Source organism: Leptidea sinapis, chromosome 30 (genome assembly GCF_905404315.1).
Source record: "Leptidea sinapis chromosome 30, ilLepSina1.1, whole genome shotgun sequence".
In the NCBI taxonomy this organism is placed as follows: Eukaryota; Metazoa; Arthropoda; class Insecta; order Lepidoptera; family Pieridae; genus Leptidea; species Leptidea sinapis.
The window spans coordinates 2,319,540-2,334,585 of record NC_066294.1 but is presented as its reverse complement, the minus strand read 5'-3'; the positions used below and the strand labels follow the sequence as shown (position 1 = coordinate 2,334,585).

General features: G+C 36.0%; 1 protein-coding gene across 3 annotated transcripts in view; it reads left to right on the top strand.

The window, feature by feature from the left end:
* The first annotated feature begins 13,950 nt into the window (after window positions 1-13,950).
* LOC126973862 (potassium voltage-gated channel protein Shaw-like) overlaps window positions 13,951-15,046 on the top strand; it is a 226,884-nt gene continuing 225,788 nt past the window's right edge. For all 3 annotated transcript variants that reach the window (XM_050821212.1, XM_050821213.1, XM_050821214.1), the window contains exon 1: window positions 13,951-14,106. In XM_050821212.1, the coding sequence (XP_050677169.1) occupies window positions 14,063-14,106 (44 nt within the window). In that variant the 5' untranslated portion in view covers window positions 13,951-14,062. The remainder of the gene's footprint in view (window positions 14,107-15,046) is intronic.

The following is a 15,046-nucleotide window of genomic DNA, read 5'->3' as shown; positions in this document are numbered from 1 at the left end:
AATTACCCGGTTGCAGAGACTTTACATATAATGTGTTAAGATTTTAGGTGACGAGCGCTATCATAGTGCAACTCACAATAATTTTGCTAATCAATAGAGCGGCACTGCGTTGTAACAGCAGGGCGTATCAATTTCCATCTGACAAACGTCTTGCATGTCTCGTATATTAAAAAATACTGATAGGTGTTAATACATTCCAATTCTGCTATTTACATCAATTCTGCTATTGATGAATAATTTACAGTTTATAATTAAGTTATACTCGTAACTGCAAAGAAACTTGAACAAAAAATGATTTAAATACTATAAGAATTGTTTAAAATAATTCTGTATAATATTATTTTGTTAATATAAATTATTTGCTGCATGCTATTAGTGGTATGTAACAGCAAACAGCTACTTTTTTTAAATGAAAATAAGTGACGAGGTGATCAGGATTGCTGCAGATAGTAAGTGATACGCCCTGCTCATTACAATGCAGTGCCGGGATTAGGATCAGTCACCTTGAGACATAAGATGTTAAGTCTCATTTGCACAGTAATTTCACTAGCTACGGCGCCCTTCAAACCGAAACACAGTAATGCTTACACATAACTGCTTCACGGCAGAAATAGGCTCCGTTATGGTACCCATAATCAAGCCGTTATCCGATGCAAAGGAGCCTCCCACTGGTATTCATGTAACAAATGACAACAACTAACCAAGGGGTTGATGAAACTTTCTTGCCACATTGACACAAATTGATTTGATAATTTGCATCGTTGTAGTTTTCTTACCTTGGCTTTTGCTGTGACAGTTACAAAGAACGGATCGAAGTTGTTCCTGTGACGTAGCCTGTCAGAGCCGCCGCTCATCGGTAAAGATCCTGGAAAAAAAATGTAATTATTATTAATAGTACAGTCCTCTTTTCCCTATCCACTTTTAACGTCTTTTTTGCTAGGAGTACGACTATGAAATGAAATAAAATTATTTATTTTGCTTTAGAATAGGGTATGTCCAGATCTTAAATATTACAATGTGTTCTTTATCAAGCTTATGTTAAAAGCATGCAAAAACTTAACACTTATTTACATATTCATTAATACTAAAACAATTTTTTTCAAGCAGCTATTTATAGATTCTTGGTATAAATTATATATAAATAAAATATAAATTTATAGATTATTTGACAGTATCTTCAAATCCTCAGGCAATTTGCTATATAATTTTATACACATGTTATGGCTTTTATTCTTATAGGACAATGTTTCAATACAAGTCTATGCGGCTATCTTGTTACACTAGTATTCACCTCAACAGCGGACGTGAAAAGATGTCTGTGGTTACGCACAAATTTGCAAGCCTCGAAAATGTTTCTGAGTGACTTATCCAAGGCTCGAAGAAACGAGAAAATAAGGGTTGGTGGTCACAACTTTCAAATAGGACATCACATAATATTTTTAGCATTACTCTTGAACTGTAGCTCATTTCACGTAATGGGTAGGCCACTTTCAAAATTAACATAGTAAACACATTCTGGGACAGGCCACTTCTAGGCGTTATTGTAATCTCGATATTTGACAGTACAGCTAAGGGCTCTCACTTTTATTGTATCACAAATTCAAATTCAAATATTTTTATTCAAAATAGGATGTGACATCACTTATTGAAAGTCAAAAAAAACTACACCCATTCTACTTCACTACTACCACCCAAGAAGAATGGGCGCAACAAACTCAGCGGGCTTTTTTTTTCATCAAAAATACGTTTTACAATTAAAGTAACATTTACAAAGTAACATTGTACAATTAAACTTATTATTTAATAGCCTGAGGGCGGTCGCTCCATTCCCAATCTGTGGTATTATTATTATTACCTTTTTTTAACAATTCTTTTGAATAACGTAATACTTTTGTTTTGAACATTTTCTGGGATCCTGTTGTAATAGCATATACATCGCCCCACAAAAGACTTGCTTACTCGACTTAGCCGAGTAGTAGGCATTATAAGCTTATGTCTGTTCCTGGTGTTAACATTATGGTTATGACAGTTTTTCGCAAATTCACTTATGTGCCTATACATCTGGCAAGTTGTTGAATTCTGTTAGTTATGCCTGTCAATACTATGAAGCCAGTGATCTAGTGTCATATGACGCATCTGTGTTTGGTGATAGATACCACGGTATGCTCTCTTCTTCTTCTTCGGCGTTACACTCTTGTCAGAGTGGTCGTGGTCGTCACGTCGAGATTAGTGGCCTGTTTCACAATGCGACGCCACTCGTCGCGAACTGCCGCTCTTCTCGTGCATTCATGCAGAGTACCGTCGACAGCTTGCCTCACTTGGTCCGTCCACCTCATCGGGGACCTGCCTCTTGGTCTAGTGCCCTCGACTTTACCCTGCACTATTAAGCGTTCTATGGAGTCGCTTCCACGTCGCGATACATGCCCGAAGAAAGTGAGAATGCGAGCTTGTACGGTAGTGGACAGTCTCTGTTCGATGCCGAGCTCCCGAAGAATGGACTCATTGGTTCGGAATTCGGTCCACGTATATCGTGGACCGAATGCTCGGTATACCGAGCATTCTTCTCCAGCACCACATCTCAAGAGCATTGATCTTTTTCTTCTCACTTTCTCGTAGGGTCCATGTCTCAGCAGCGTAGAGGAATATGGGGAATATGAGAGCCCTTACAAGTCGTATTTTTTGGTTTTTGTGATATTGCGATCCTTCCATATTTTCCTCAATTTATCCATTGCCGATCTGGAGATTGCCATGCGTCGTTTGATTTCGTCTATGCAGCCGCCATTATTTGAAATCAGTGCCCCCAGGTATATGTAAGTAGGCACTACCTCGCAATTTGCTACTTTCTTAACCTATGCTCTATTCGAGCTATTTTTAACCGACTTCAAAAAAAGCCGAGGTTCTCGATTCACTGGTATGATTTTTTTATTCTTTGTTACATCAGAATTTTCCACTGCGTCAACCGATTTTGATATTTATTGTTTTATTTAAAAAAAAGTGCTTCTTTTTTTTATGGAATAGGAGGACAAACGAGCGTACGGGTCACCTGGTGTTAAGTGATCACCGCCACCCACACTCTCCTGCAACACCAGAGGAATCACAAGAGCGTTGCCGGCTTAAGGAAGGTGTACGCGCAACGTGTACAAATCTTTTATGCCTTTTGCCTTTTTATGCCTTTATTTTTGAAAACCAGAAAAAAAGGAACTGTTTATTAATGACACCAGTGCAATCTAGTTTGCTCGTTGGAATTTTAAAATGAATATTATGTAATTTGTACTATAGTTATCTCATGTTACTGAAGAACAAACTAACCTGCTTACGAAAGTTTGATAAAATAATTTAACAACATTTTATTATGCAAGTCATGATGTGTAAGTAGATTAATTACAAATCGTCCCTTACATATTAAATTTAGCAGATGCCGTCTAAACGGAAAAAGACCTGTGCATTTTACACAATCGATATCTTTTTATCTGATACGGAGGAATACGACCACGACTTGTTCAGTGATGTTGTTTAGTGCGGATCAGACAAAAACTGTGACCCAGCTCAAGGAGGTAATATAATTACGTATAGGCACAGCATACAGCTTTGATAAGGGTAACTGAGAGTCCAAGCTGGTTCCTAGAAGACTTAGCTGATTACTGATCGTAAGTACCATATCGCATAAATAAATAATATCTGGACCCAATGTCCCATCTGAACTATTATAGTCTTGTATATAGTGGTGAAATTTACCTTTGTATTCTAATGTTATTGTAGCTGTTTCTCATTAAAACAAGGATCAAACTACATTCTTTAAATTCAACCTAGCTAGATCGATTTCTCGCCCCCGAAACTACCTGCATACTAAATTTCATTAAAATCGTTGGAGCCGTTTCCGAGACTCAGATTATATATATACAAGAACTAGCCGTTCACGCCCGCTTCGTTAGGCGAATTTTAAAAGAATGTAGGAACGTTGTTGTTCGAAAAATAATCTATAGTAATCTACAATTTTGCATCGAATGGTGGTAGGGTCATGTCGATACGATAAGTGGTTTAGGCTTGAAAGAGCCTTAAACACAGACCATTTTCATAGATTGCTTGTTTAAAGGTATAAGTGCTAACAATGACATCATACCTTCTGCAATCTAATTCCAGTATAAAAGCGATACATTTCCGCGAAACATTGATTGATGGACGACTGATACGGGGATCGGAAAGTGAAGCATTATGACGTAACACATGTTTATCATTGCAATATGTTAAGCGTCAATCCTCTCGTTATAAATTTCTATTATTGGGTTTTTATTTTTAAGATTGTGTATTTTGACTGGTGAGACTAAATCAGGAGCAATTCCAACCAACTCATCAAATAGGCGTTGAGTTTGAGAAGCCTTGAAACTTTGTTCAGATGTTTTAAGAGAGTTAATAATATCCTTCGCATTCTTAAGTTCTTCGGAGACGTCTCCCGGCGCTAGAGTGAGACCAAAGAGCGCCTTATCGTGTAGGGCAAAGTGGAGGGCACCAGAGGGCGAGGAAGGTCGCCCATGCGATGGACCGCCCACAGCAGACTTGATTTGGTGTTGATTGAATGAGTGTACCAGACTGTCGGCCAGCAGGGAAAAGTGGCGAATACTCGTGAGGCGAATCACATCTGCCGCAAAAGGTGTCACCTTGTGATGACCCCAACCGCTCTGTCAAGAGTGTAACGAAGAAGAAAAATAATAATATCCTCAGCCTCATATAGCTAGGATTTTAGTTTTACCACCAGATCTAAGGTTTCCTCGTATTCTCATCTATGCTGCTCGATCCCATTGACCATTGCACGCAAGTTTTTGTTTTCCTCTAATAACTTCGAGGTTTCTATGTGCAATTGACATAGATCAGTTTTTAAATTTTTATTTATAAAGTCTACAACCTCAATATCGTTGTCGTCCCTTTCTTTAAGAAGCTGTTCGTATTGTCTCTTGCATTTTTTTAGCTCCATGAGGGTTAGTTGGAGCTGTTCTACAGTTTGGCGGGCTTTGTTTCCTCGGGTCATTTTTATAACAGCTGACGGATCACGGGAAAGGCACAATTACCAAAGTTATATAAAATAATACACAATAACACTCTTGTCAAAGTCAAAGATATTTTATTAACATAAAATCAAAAGATTGCTCGTCAACGTCAATCACCAAAAATACAATTCGAATACATGTTAATTACACGAAAGTTTTAACATATACATTGTTGTTTACTTATAAACTGAGTTTTTAAGAATATATTTTACTTAATGCATCACTATTAATGCTAGATTAAATGATTTAACAATTAAAGTTAATTGGGACAAATTCAATTTAGAACTATGCCTTAGGGTTGTCACAGCAAAAAAAAAAAAGATATGATCATTGAATAGTAATATAGTCGGTAATAATTGTAGGATTTTAGCATCTTTTTTCTCAATTTAAGTGCAGTATACCTCTAAGAGAAAAGTAGAAAGGAAATATCAAGCTGAAAGGAATATTAAACTGCGGCCCCTTAAAGCTTCTAAATCAATCCAATCAAAAGATACCACTTTGTAAGCCTAATATTTTATCAGTTTGTTGCTAAAGCAATACCTATAGGGTAATTTGCATTAGAAACAACCCTCACCAGAGTTTGTAGACTTCGTTAACAGGCCATCGCCAATCTGCTCCTGGGCAGCTACCAGATGGAGTTCATAACCATATATAAACAGACAGGAGAATACTGCGAAGTCACAGGTTTCCTTCCTGGTCATTGAAATCTGGATGGGCACCGAGCCAAAATAAGTGAAAATGAATCGATCCTGTGTAGTGCTGAAGTGAAAGGACTGGAGATCCTTAGAACATCTTGGAGGATTTTATCGTCATAGATAGTGCAAGCATTGGAGTTCTTACACTCCCTACAGAGGAGGATATACTCATCCTCCCCTTGAAGATTCAATGCCATATGGATTGTTGATAAGCAGTACAATGAAAAATGTGTGGAATGAATTTTCTTACGTAGTGCTCTCAGTTGCATACCAACTTAAAATAATCGCATATGGGCGGCATTGGTCACAAACCATGAGGTACGTGTGTTTGTTCTTCTATTGCGTTTTTTTTTATATGAGAGGGGGCAAACGGGCAAGAGGCTCACGGGATGGGGAAGGTGAGGCAACCGCCCATGGACATCCGCAACAACAGGTGTGTCAAGAAATGCGTTGCCGGCCTTTAAGGTGGTAGTATGTGTGAGTTCGGGAAGACCGCTGCCGGTAGTTGATTCCACAAAGTGGCTGTGCGATGCAAGAAATTTCGAACAAAACGCGCGGTTGTGGAATGCCAGACGTCTTCCAATGTAATGAAAGTTCTCTGAAAATTGCTCATTTATATAACGCTATGTGGCGTAGCATAATTCGGATAGTGATGCAGGAAGCAGGCAGAAATAGCTTCCGAATTTAAGATATTCTAGATAATGTCCTATGTTCATAAGCACATTGAGGAATTTGCTAGAAACTGTGACAATCATAATGTTAACACGATGAGCAAACATGCTATGCCTATTACTTGGTTAAGTCGAGTTAGTAAGTCTTTTATTGGACGATGTATATGCTTTTACAATATGATCCCAGAAAATGTACAAAACAAATGTGTTAGGAATTTTAAAAGAATTGTTAAAAATCGTTTGTGTGGGAAAGGTTACTATAGCATAAACGATTTTCTTAATTCCCACAGACTGGCAATGAAGCGAACACCCTCAGGCTCTTTAATTATAAATGTTTATCGTACGTTAAATTACATTGTAATCCATATGTTTCTTAAAAGAGCACGCTGAGTTTCTTGCGCCCATTCTTCTCAGGTGTGAGGCAGTCTATTTTGAATGGGTAGTAGTTTTTGACGTTCGTTAGAGATTTTGAATGATATTTTGAATAAAAATATTTGAATTTGAATTCAATAGAAACAAAGCTATATGTACTTACGGTCATATTCAATCCCGACTTTGAAATGTTGCGTCTCATAATACTGCGGGTAGCTCAACACAAACACACACAGAAATAAACAAAATAATGTTTGCACGTACATTGTGCTTGTCATGATCTCTTAGTTATTTTTGACTGTAAACTGTATGGATTGAGATAAATCATTTGCTATTGTGCTAGGGACACACCGAATAATCCGCTTACATCACATTCAACATTAACTTTAAAGTAATCTTTAACTGCTTTGATTTTTGATTTTTTTTTTATGAAAATAAGGGACGAGACGAGCAGGACGTTCAGCTGATGGTAATAGATACGCCATACCCATTACAATGCAGCGCCGCTCTGGATTCTTGAAAAACCCAAAAATTATGAACGGCACTACAATTGCGCTTGTCACCTTGGGATATAAGATGTTAAGTCTCATTTGTCCAGTAATTTCACTAGCTACGGCACCCTTCAGAACGAAACACAGTAATGTTTACACATTACAGCTTTACGGCAAAAACAAACGAGAGAAACGAAACAGAGAAACATTGTGGTACCCCATAGTCTAGCCGGCTTCGTGTACAAAGGAGCCTCCCACTTGTAATAATAAACTGAACACACTGTTAGTATAGCATTGCATATGAAAGCTATGGTTTTTATATATAAGCATATAACTATAAAAATATAATAAGAAATATTGTCTTATTGGCATAGACGTCACTTTGAGAAATTGTCAATGGCAACGAACAGATGTACTTAATTACCTTTTGTATATCTTAAATTTCTGGGGCGATATCCATATAAACTTATTCCAAATAGAAGAAAACAAAGGCAACTTAAGATAACTAGCTTTTCTCTGTTTCAGCTAGCTGAGAGCATAAACCACTAACCAACCGCTGCATGCCTTTATATTATTATAAACGGTCAGACTGTGCCAATAGAAGAGGGAATGGCTGTTCATATGGAAGTGAGAGTTGGGTATGGCAGAAGAAGCATTAAAGCAGAATTAACGCAATTGAGATGCGATCACTGCGTAGTATGTGTGGGGTAAGACTGACTGATAGAATTCCGAATGCGGTAATACGAGCGCGCTGTAGTTTGAAAGAGGATGTTGTGACAAGGACTGAAAAAGGAATGCTGAAATGGTTTGGACACGTGGAGCGAATGAGTGAAGAAAAAATGACGCATCAAATATATAAGGCAAGTGTGTATGGGCAAGTCGGTCGCGGGAGACCTCGTAGAACATTCGTCGATCAAATTGGGGACGTTTTGAGAAAAAGAGAGGTCCGAAGCACCCGCAACCGGCGAGCATGCATGAAAAGAGTAATGAATGTAGAGGAAGCGCGTGAGGTTTGTAAGGATAGAAGCAAATGGCATTCTATTGTCTCTGCCTACCCCGATGGGAACAAGGCGTGAGTTAGTGAGTATGTATGTATGTATAAACCAAGAATATGTGAAATGTATACAAATAGATATTTTGCTTACGAATTATTTATTCGGACGTATAACGTTTCCCGCGTTTATTTTCAAGGCAGCTTGTCATTTAGAAAACTTCAGAATAGTCATTCTATTGACAGTGTTGTCAACGATATTGTAAACATTTTGCATATTCTACGTTTATCATCAGTTGTAACTTTATATCAAGGTTATTTGTAAGGCCGTAAGAGACTACGTAATCTTTTATTTTTAACCTGACGTTAGGCGTATTCAAATTCAAATTATCGTGCTACCAGTAGATTTACTTTAATATCAAAAAGGTTTGGCGTATTGTTATATTTTTTTTGTGGCTAATCATAGAGGGTGTAAGTCTTTACTTTCATCCTTTATTTTATCCTTTTCCCATCTTTGCTATTGTTATAATAATACCATATCTTTGTCTAAAAAGTTGGTTATTTTAAAAAGCAATAATACTATGTTGTGAGTTTATTACGCCCATTCTTCTCAGGTCTGAGGCATTCATTTTGGAATGGGTGGTAGTTTTTGACTTTCAATAAGTGATGTCACAACCTATTTTGAATAAAAATATTTGATTTTGAATTTGAATTTATGTGCTCACAGATTCTGACTTCCTTTATGGAGTTATTGTGGTTTGTGTGTTATTAATTATTGTGGTCTTATAAAGTACAACAAATGTTCAATATAAAGAGTAAAGAAACTTTCCGAACATAAAAAATGTGATCCCGTGAAAAATCCCTAGTGTGTCCGTAGCTTAGAGATAAAACTTTTAGATAATTTAGTAATGTACAGCAAGAAGTGGAAACAGTTTCGAAATGTCGATAACTTATCTTTGCAACTATATTCAAGGTGTTTTGTCTTGCTTATCTTGTCTGCTGCTGTTACTCTGTACTGTTTCGTAAATATCTTGCCTCCAATTCATTTCATCTGATGCTTTAAGCTATTTTTGCGAGGAAAGGTTGTTTTATTTAAAATTTTTTATCTTTAACAGTCTTCTGTTTGAAAATTTTAGCAATGTTTGATATATCTAATGTTGCACTTATAACTGCGATAAAATATTATATATTTCTTGATTCTTTTGATTTGATTTGAAAGGATTTGTGATGTGAACATAACTAAAGAGTATGGTTTTCGTAGGTTTGTTTAGCCACATTTTTTTACATTTTACACAAACACTTTTACACAAATTATCTCGCCCCAAACTAGGCATAGCCTGTACTATGGGTACAAGACAAGGACATATTTAATACAATATCCTTACCGGGATTCGAACCCGGGACCTCTAGCTCAGTAGGCAGGGTCACTATCCACTGGGTTATAGGGGTCGTCGTTTACATTTTCTTTGAATTCACTTGACAAAGTAACCTTCTAGGAAGTTTGTATAATAAAGTTTGGAGAAAAAAAAGAGCAAAAGAAGAAGAATGTATTTGGAGCGCGCAGCCCCCAGTCAGTAGTACGCCTTCCTTACCAACGTGCTGTCGCGATGTTGACATCGCACCTACGATCATATCTTCGCTGATATCAAATCTATAAGACACGTCATGTAAACTGCTGTAACTCTGTAACACCTTTTATTAAAAAGCCACTAATCATATTTATTCTACCACTATTATCATACTTACACACCAAAAAACAATGTCATCTAAATATGAATTAGTAATTTGACTTACATTAAAAAAAAATATTATTTTTATATTATATTAATTTACCAGTGGAAGGCTCCATTGCACATGATGCCGGCTAGAGTATGGATACCACAACGGTGCCTATTTCTGCTGTGAAGCATTAACATTACTGTGTTTCAGACTGAAGGGCGCGGTAGCTAGTGAAATTACTGGGAAAATGAGACTTAACATCTTATGTCTCAAGGAGACGAGCGCAATTGTAGTGCCGCTCGGAGATTTTGGGTTTTTCAATAATCCTGAGGAGCACTGCATTGTAATGGGCAGGGCGTGTATCAATTACCATCAGATGAACGTCCTGCTCATCTTGTCCCTAAATACCATAAATAAATTTAATCAATTGTGGCAGATTAAATGAAAATTAATTAATTTGATATTTTATTATAAAGTTATTTTTATTTAAAAACTCAGAAGTGTGTCAGTTTAGAGTCCTCTGCTCCCACCGCACCGTCTCTTCCCACTTGTGTCACTTATATATCGCGAATATGTTCCACTGATAGATTTTTTACTTATTCAACTGATGAGGTAAGGGCCAATTTTATTCTGGGGAAGTAATGACCTGTCTTCACAGGTTGTTAATCATTCGGCTATTCAATTACTTTGCATAACCCGCAGAACTCTTCAAGAATAGATTTTTTTATTTCGTCCACCAATCAGGACAAACATACAATATATACATAAAGACAATACGTAAATACAGTGTTTTCGCTATAAACGGTGGGCATGACACTCAAATAAACAGAAGGTATTTTATATTTTTGTATATCAGTAGATAAGGTACACGTAACATTCATTATGTTTATTAAATCATATTATAGCCTTAATTTTGACTTAAGCTGAGGCGAGAGACCTAGATATAGAGCTAAATATACACCTAGAGAATAACGGATGCGAATAGTGTAGTTAGTGCAAAATCTTCTGGCTTGGAAGTTTTAGAATAACAAACATTACTAAATTACTAGAATTGCCAAACCGCTTTCTCTACAATATCCCTTTCTAACAAGCAAAAACTCAGTCCAAAAAGTTGCTTCAATGTTGGCTTGATAAACATATTGACTTGAAAACGGATCCAGTTATAATTAAAACTAAATATGAACTGGAACTATTAAAATTTAAGCCAGGCCATTCAACAAAGCTCAGTAATTTAACTTTAGCCCTTAGGACAGATGCTGTCATATATCAACAATGAGCCTTGTTTGGAAACTTATTAAGATAACTGAACCTATGTTTCGTGTCAATCAATCAAAGTAGATTTGTTCATTAAGGTTGATAAATGACACTTATTATAAATATCAAAACTTATACATTTGAAATGATTTTTTTTTATGAAATGATATTTTTTTTTCCTTGGAATAGGGTATGTCCAGATCTTAAATATTACAATGTTGCCACTATCCAGCTAAAATTAAAACCATTCCAAAACTTAAAATCTCTTTAAATATAAGTATACACACACAATGGCGCCTATTTTTGCCGTGAAGCAGTAATGTGTAAGTATTATTTTGTATCGGTCTGAAGGACGCCGCAGCTAGTGAAATTACTGGGCAAACGAGACTTAACCGAAGACGAGCGTAATTGTGGTGCCGATCAGAATTTTTGGGATTCTTAAGAATCCTGCGTGGTACTACATTGTAGGGCAAGGCGTATACATTACCAAAACATGAACGTCTTGCTCGTCTCGTCCCTTATTGCTATAAAAAAATATATATGAAACAACTGAAATTACACTAAAATTTCGGATTCATCTGCCTTATTTCATAATTGTACTTTACTGCCATTCTAATCTTTAAAGATGAGTAATTCTAGTGGCGCGATAATTTATATTAATTAGTCGCAAGAATTAACCTAATCAAAGGTTTGGAGTTTATTATTGCCATAATGTTATAGATTCATTATCACTTATTAGTTTTTTTTAATGTATCAGACATACAGGCAAGTGGTTAACGCGATGTTTAGTATGAATCCATGAACATCAATTGCAATATCAGCATTTTTTTCTTTTATAGGGAACATAATAATATAATTATTATAATGTTGCTCCACTTATATTACACTCTAGCCTCAACTTAGGCTAATAAGTAATTGTACTTTAACTTAAACTGTTAGATAGCTTTAACTGAGAATGTGTCCATTAACACTTTTCTTAGTATCTCTATTAAGGGGAATACTATTAATTGAGGAAAAAATACTGATTTATACGAGAGATCTTTCTAATTTAATCATTCACGACCACATTCAATAAATTATTTGTCATGAGAAAAAGTGGCAAGAATCATTGTTACTTTTGTATATCATCACTTGCAGCCTCAGTTAAAATATTTTATCAAGCTATTTCAAAACACAAATTCGGGTAACCGCAACCTATATTTTCTTGCAACACTAATGGAATTGTTTATTTGAAGATCTCATTTTATATCGATCTGGAAATATCGAGCAAGGATGCTCAATCCACAGTCTGTTCGTTACATTTTTTCAACCGAAAAAATGTGACGAACCCTTAGTATTATAAGTTAGTAACTGTCAAGCGACGTATAGGTAGTTCGATCGCCGCCGGTATAATTTCATTTTTTAATAAACCATAAAAAATATATAAATTTTTAATATTGACACACTTTTACATAAATTGTCTTGCCCCAAAGTGGCTACAAACTGTATTATGGGTACAAGACAACGATATATTTTATACAATAAACAAAAGAGGATGTAAATACTATGTAATAAGAGACGGGACTTGAATTAAAATTTAGTTTAGTATGAAACGTGCTGTGAGAAAACATAAGTTTGAAATAGTAAATTACAATTGGGCGACGAAGTAGGTATATTCCGGCTATGTTTGAAAGCGAACAGTTGCTTAAAACGTAGTGGATTGCTGCTATCTCCGTTTCTTACAAGATTATAGCCGTCATCTGTCAATCTATCAATGACATCCATGACTCGGAAACAAACAGCTATATTCATCATATAAATCTTTGCATCTACCGGGGTTTGAAACCGGGACCTCTAGCTTAGTAGGCAGGGTATCCAACCACTTGTCTGTTTGTTTCGTTAATCAATCGATCAATCAAACAAGATGTAGAAATCGAAGGATAAAGTACCATTCGTCCGTTTCAGAAAAGTCGAAAAGTCAAGCTGGACTGAATGTATGAGGAGGTTTAACAATGACCAAACTTCAAAACTCATTAAGGTTTAAAGGCAATTATTTAACAACAAATTAAGTCACATTTGCCCAGTAATTTTACTAGCTACGTTCCCTTCAGACCGAAATACAGTAATGCTTACACATTACTGTTTCACGGCAAAAATAGGCGTCGTTGTGGTACCCATAATATAGCTTGCATCCGGTGCAAAGGAGGCTCCCTCTGGTAGAACGTTACGTAAATTATACAAACCAAAATTATTTCCTAAAAATAAAAATTAAATATATTGCTTTAATCTAACTTATACAGTTAATAAGCGGATCTATCTCAATAAAAAAAATAATGTAATTTTAATTAATTTCTCAATCAAAATTTATTGCGTAGCATGGTGAGAATATACAAAAACACGTAGCTCGCGTCGTAGCCAATTAGTAGTATTATAAGTAATAAAGGGACAGTTTACGTAGCCCGGCGTAGCAACCGTAGTACGAGTAGTGATAGGAAATAATAATTACAATACAACTCACATACAATATTTCGAGCGTGCGGCCCTTTCTTATATTGCTCAACAAACAGGCCTTTCCGAAGTCTAAAGCTGCGTAAATCCGCTTAAAGCCTAAACTGTCTCGCTAAACAGTCACGTAGAGTAACTCAAAAGGCGCAAGGGTGACTGCAGTGCGTTCGGTCTACAGGTGGAGGGAGCTTGGAGCAGTGCCACCCCGGGATAAGTTTCATCTGCCACCCAGCATCCGGAGCTCAGTATCATTCGCGCCACCGACCAGTGCGCACGTCTCGGTTCGCGCTGTGAACTACGAAACGATGTGATTCTCAGTGACGGTACGATTGTATGAGCAGGGATGGATGGAGAAAATAGGATCATTTTAAACGTTGGAGGCATTCGGTACGTCAATCTACAAAATTCTTAAATGCGTCTAAATCCAACGTATGATACTTAAACTATTATATGTTTAAAAAAAAGAGTTATTCGTAGCGTTTTAATTATTACACTTGTGAAAAAACAACAGATATTAGTAGGCTGTAAGGACAATACGTTAAAAAAAAGGCATTTATTTTTTCAAAATTGATTCTATATACAAGATACTACTACCGCTTCGGAAACAAATGGCGCTCTGAGAGAGAAGAAGCGGTGCAAGAAACTCTCCCAGCATTCTTTTTTTGCGCTCTTTTCAATAAAAATATACAAAATTGTACAGTCATTTATATTGCTATAAAATAAACATAATCTAGTCCCAGGCTGTCCGATCAATTAGATATCAGCTGTGCAGTAATAGGATTTACGACAGAGCCATTTTTTTATAAAACATTTTAATTTATTTATAGATAATGCCTGAACAGTGGCTGGGACTTTATTATAAATGTGTATACATTTACCCTTAAAGCTATTATGTATCTTATGAGGCCTACTAGAATTAGTTACAAGCAATCCCTTATTTCTAGTGTTATTAACGTTAATTTTTTATTTCAATATACGTATTTCTGAGTCTTGTAAATCAATTTATTCAACTTATAATTTGTATTGGGAGAATCTAGCGAAAAAAATGAAGTACAACTTCACCTCAACTTATGCAGGGCCTTTGTCATTTAATAATCTAAAGCCTGACTCTGTATGACAATAAATATTCTTATCGAAATTAACTTATTATTGTGATATCTCAAAATATTGTCTGAGAGAGATCACTATATCTTTTTAATTATATTATTATCTGTATGTATAGGATTCCATATAATTAATATTATGATGAAATTTCAGGAAATTTCAGGTTTGTATTTAGTGTTGTAGAAAGCTTAAATTTTTAAAAATAATCCTCGAAAATATTACG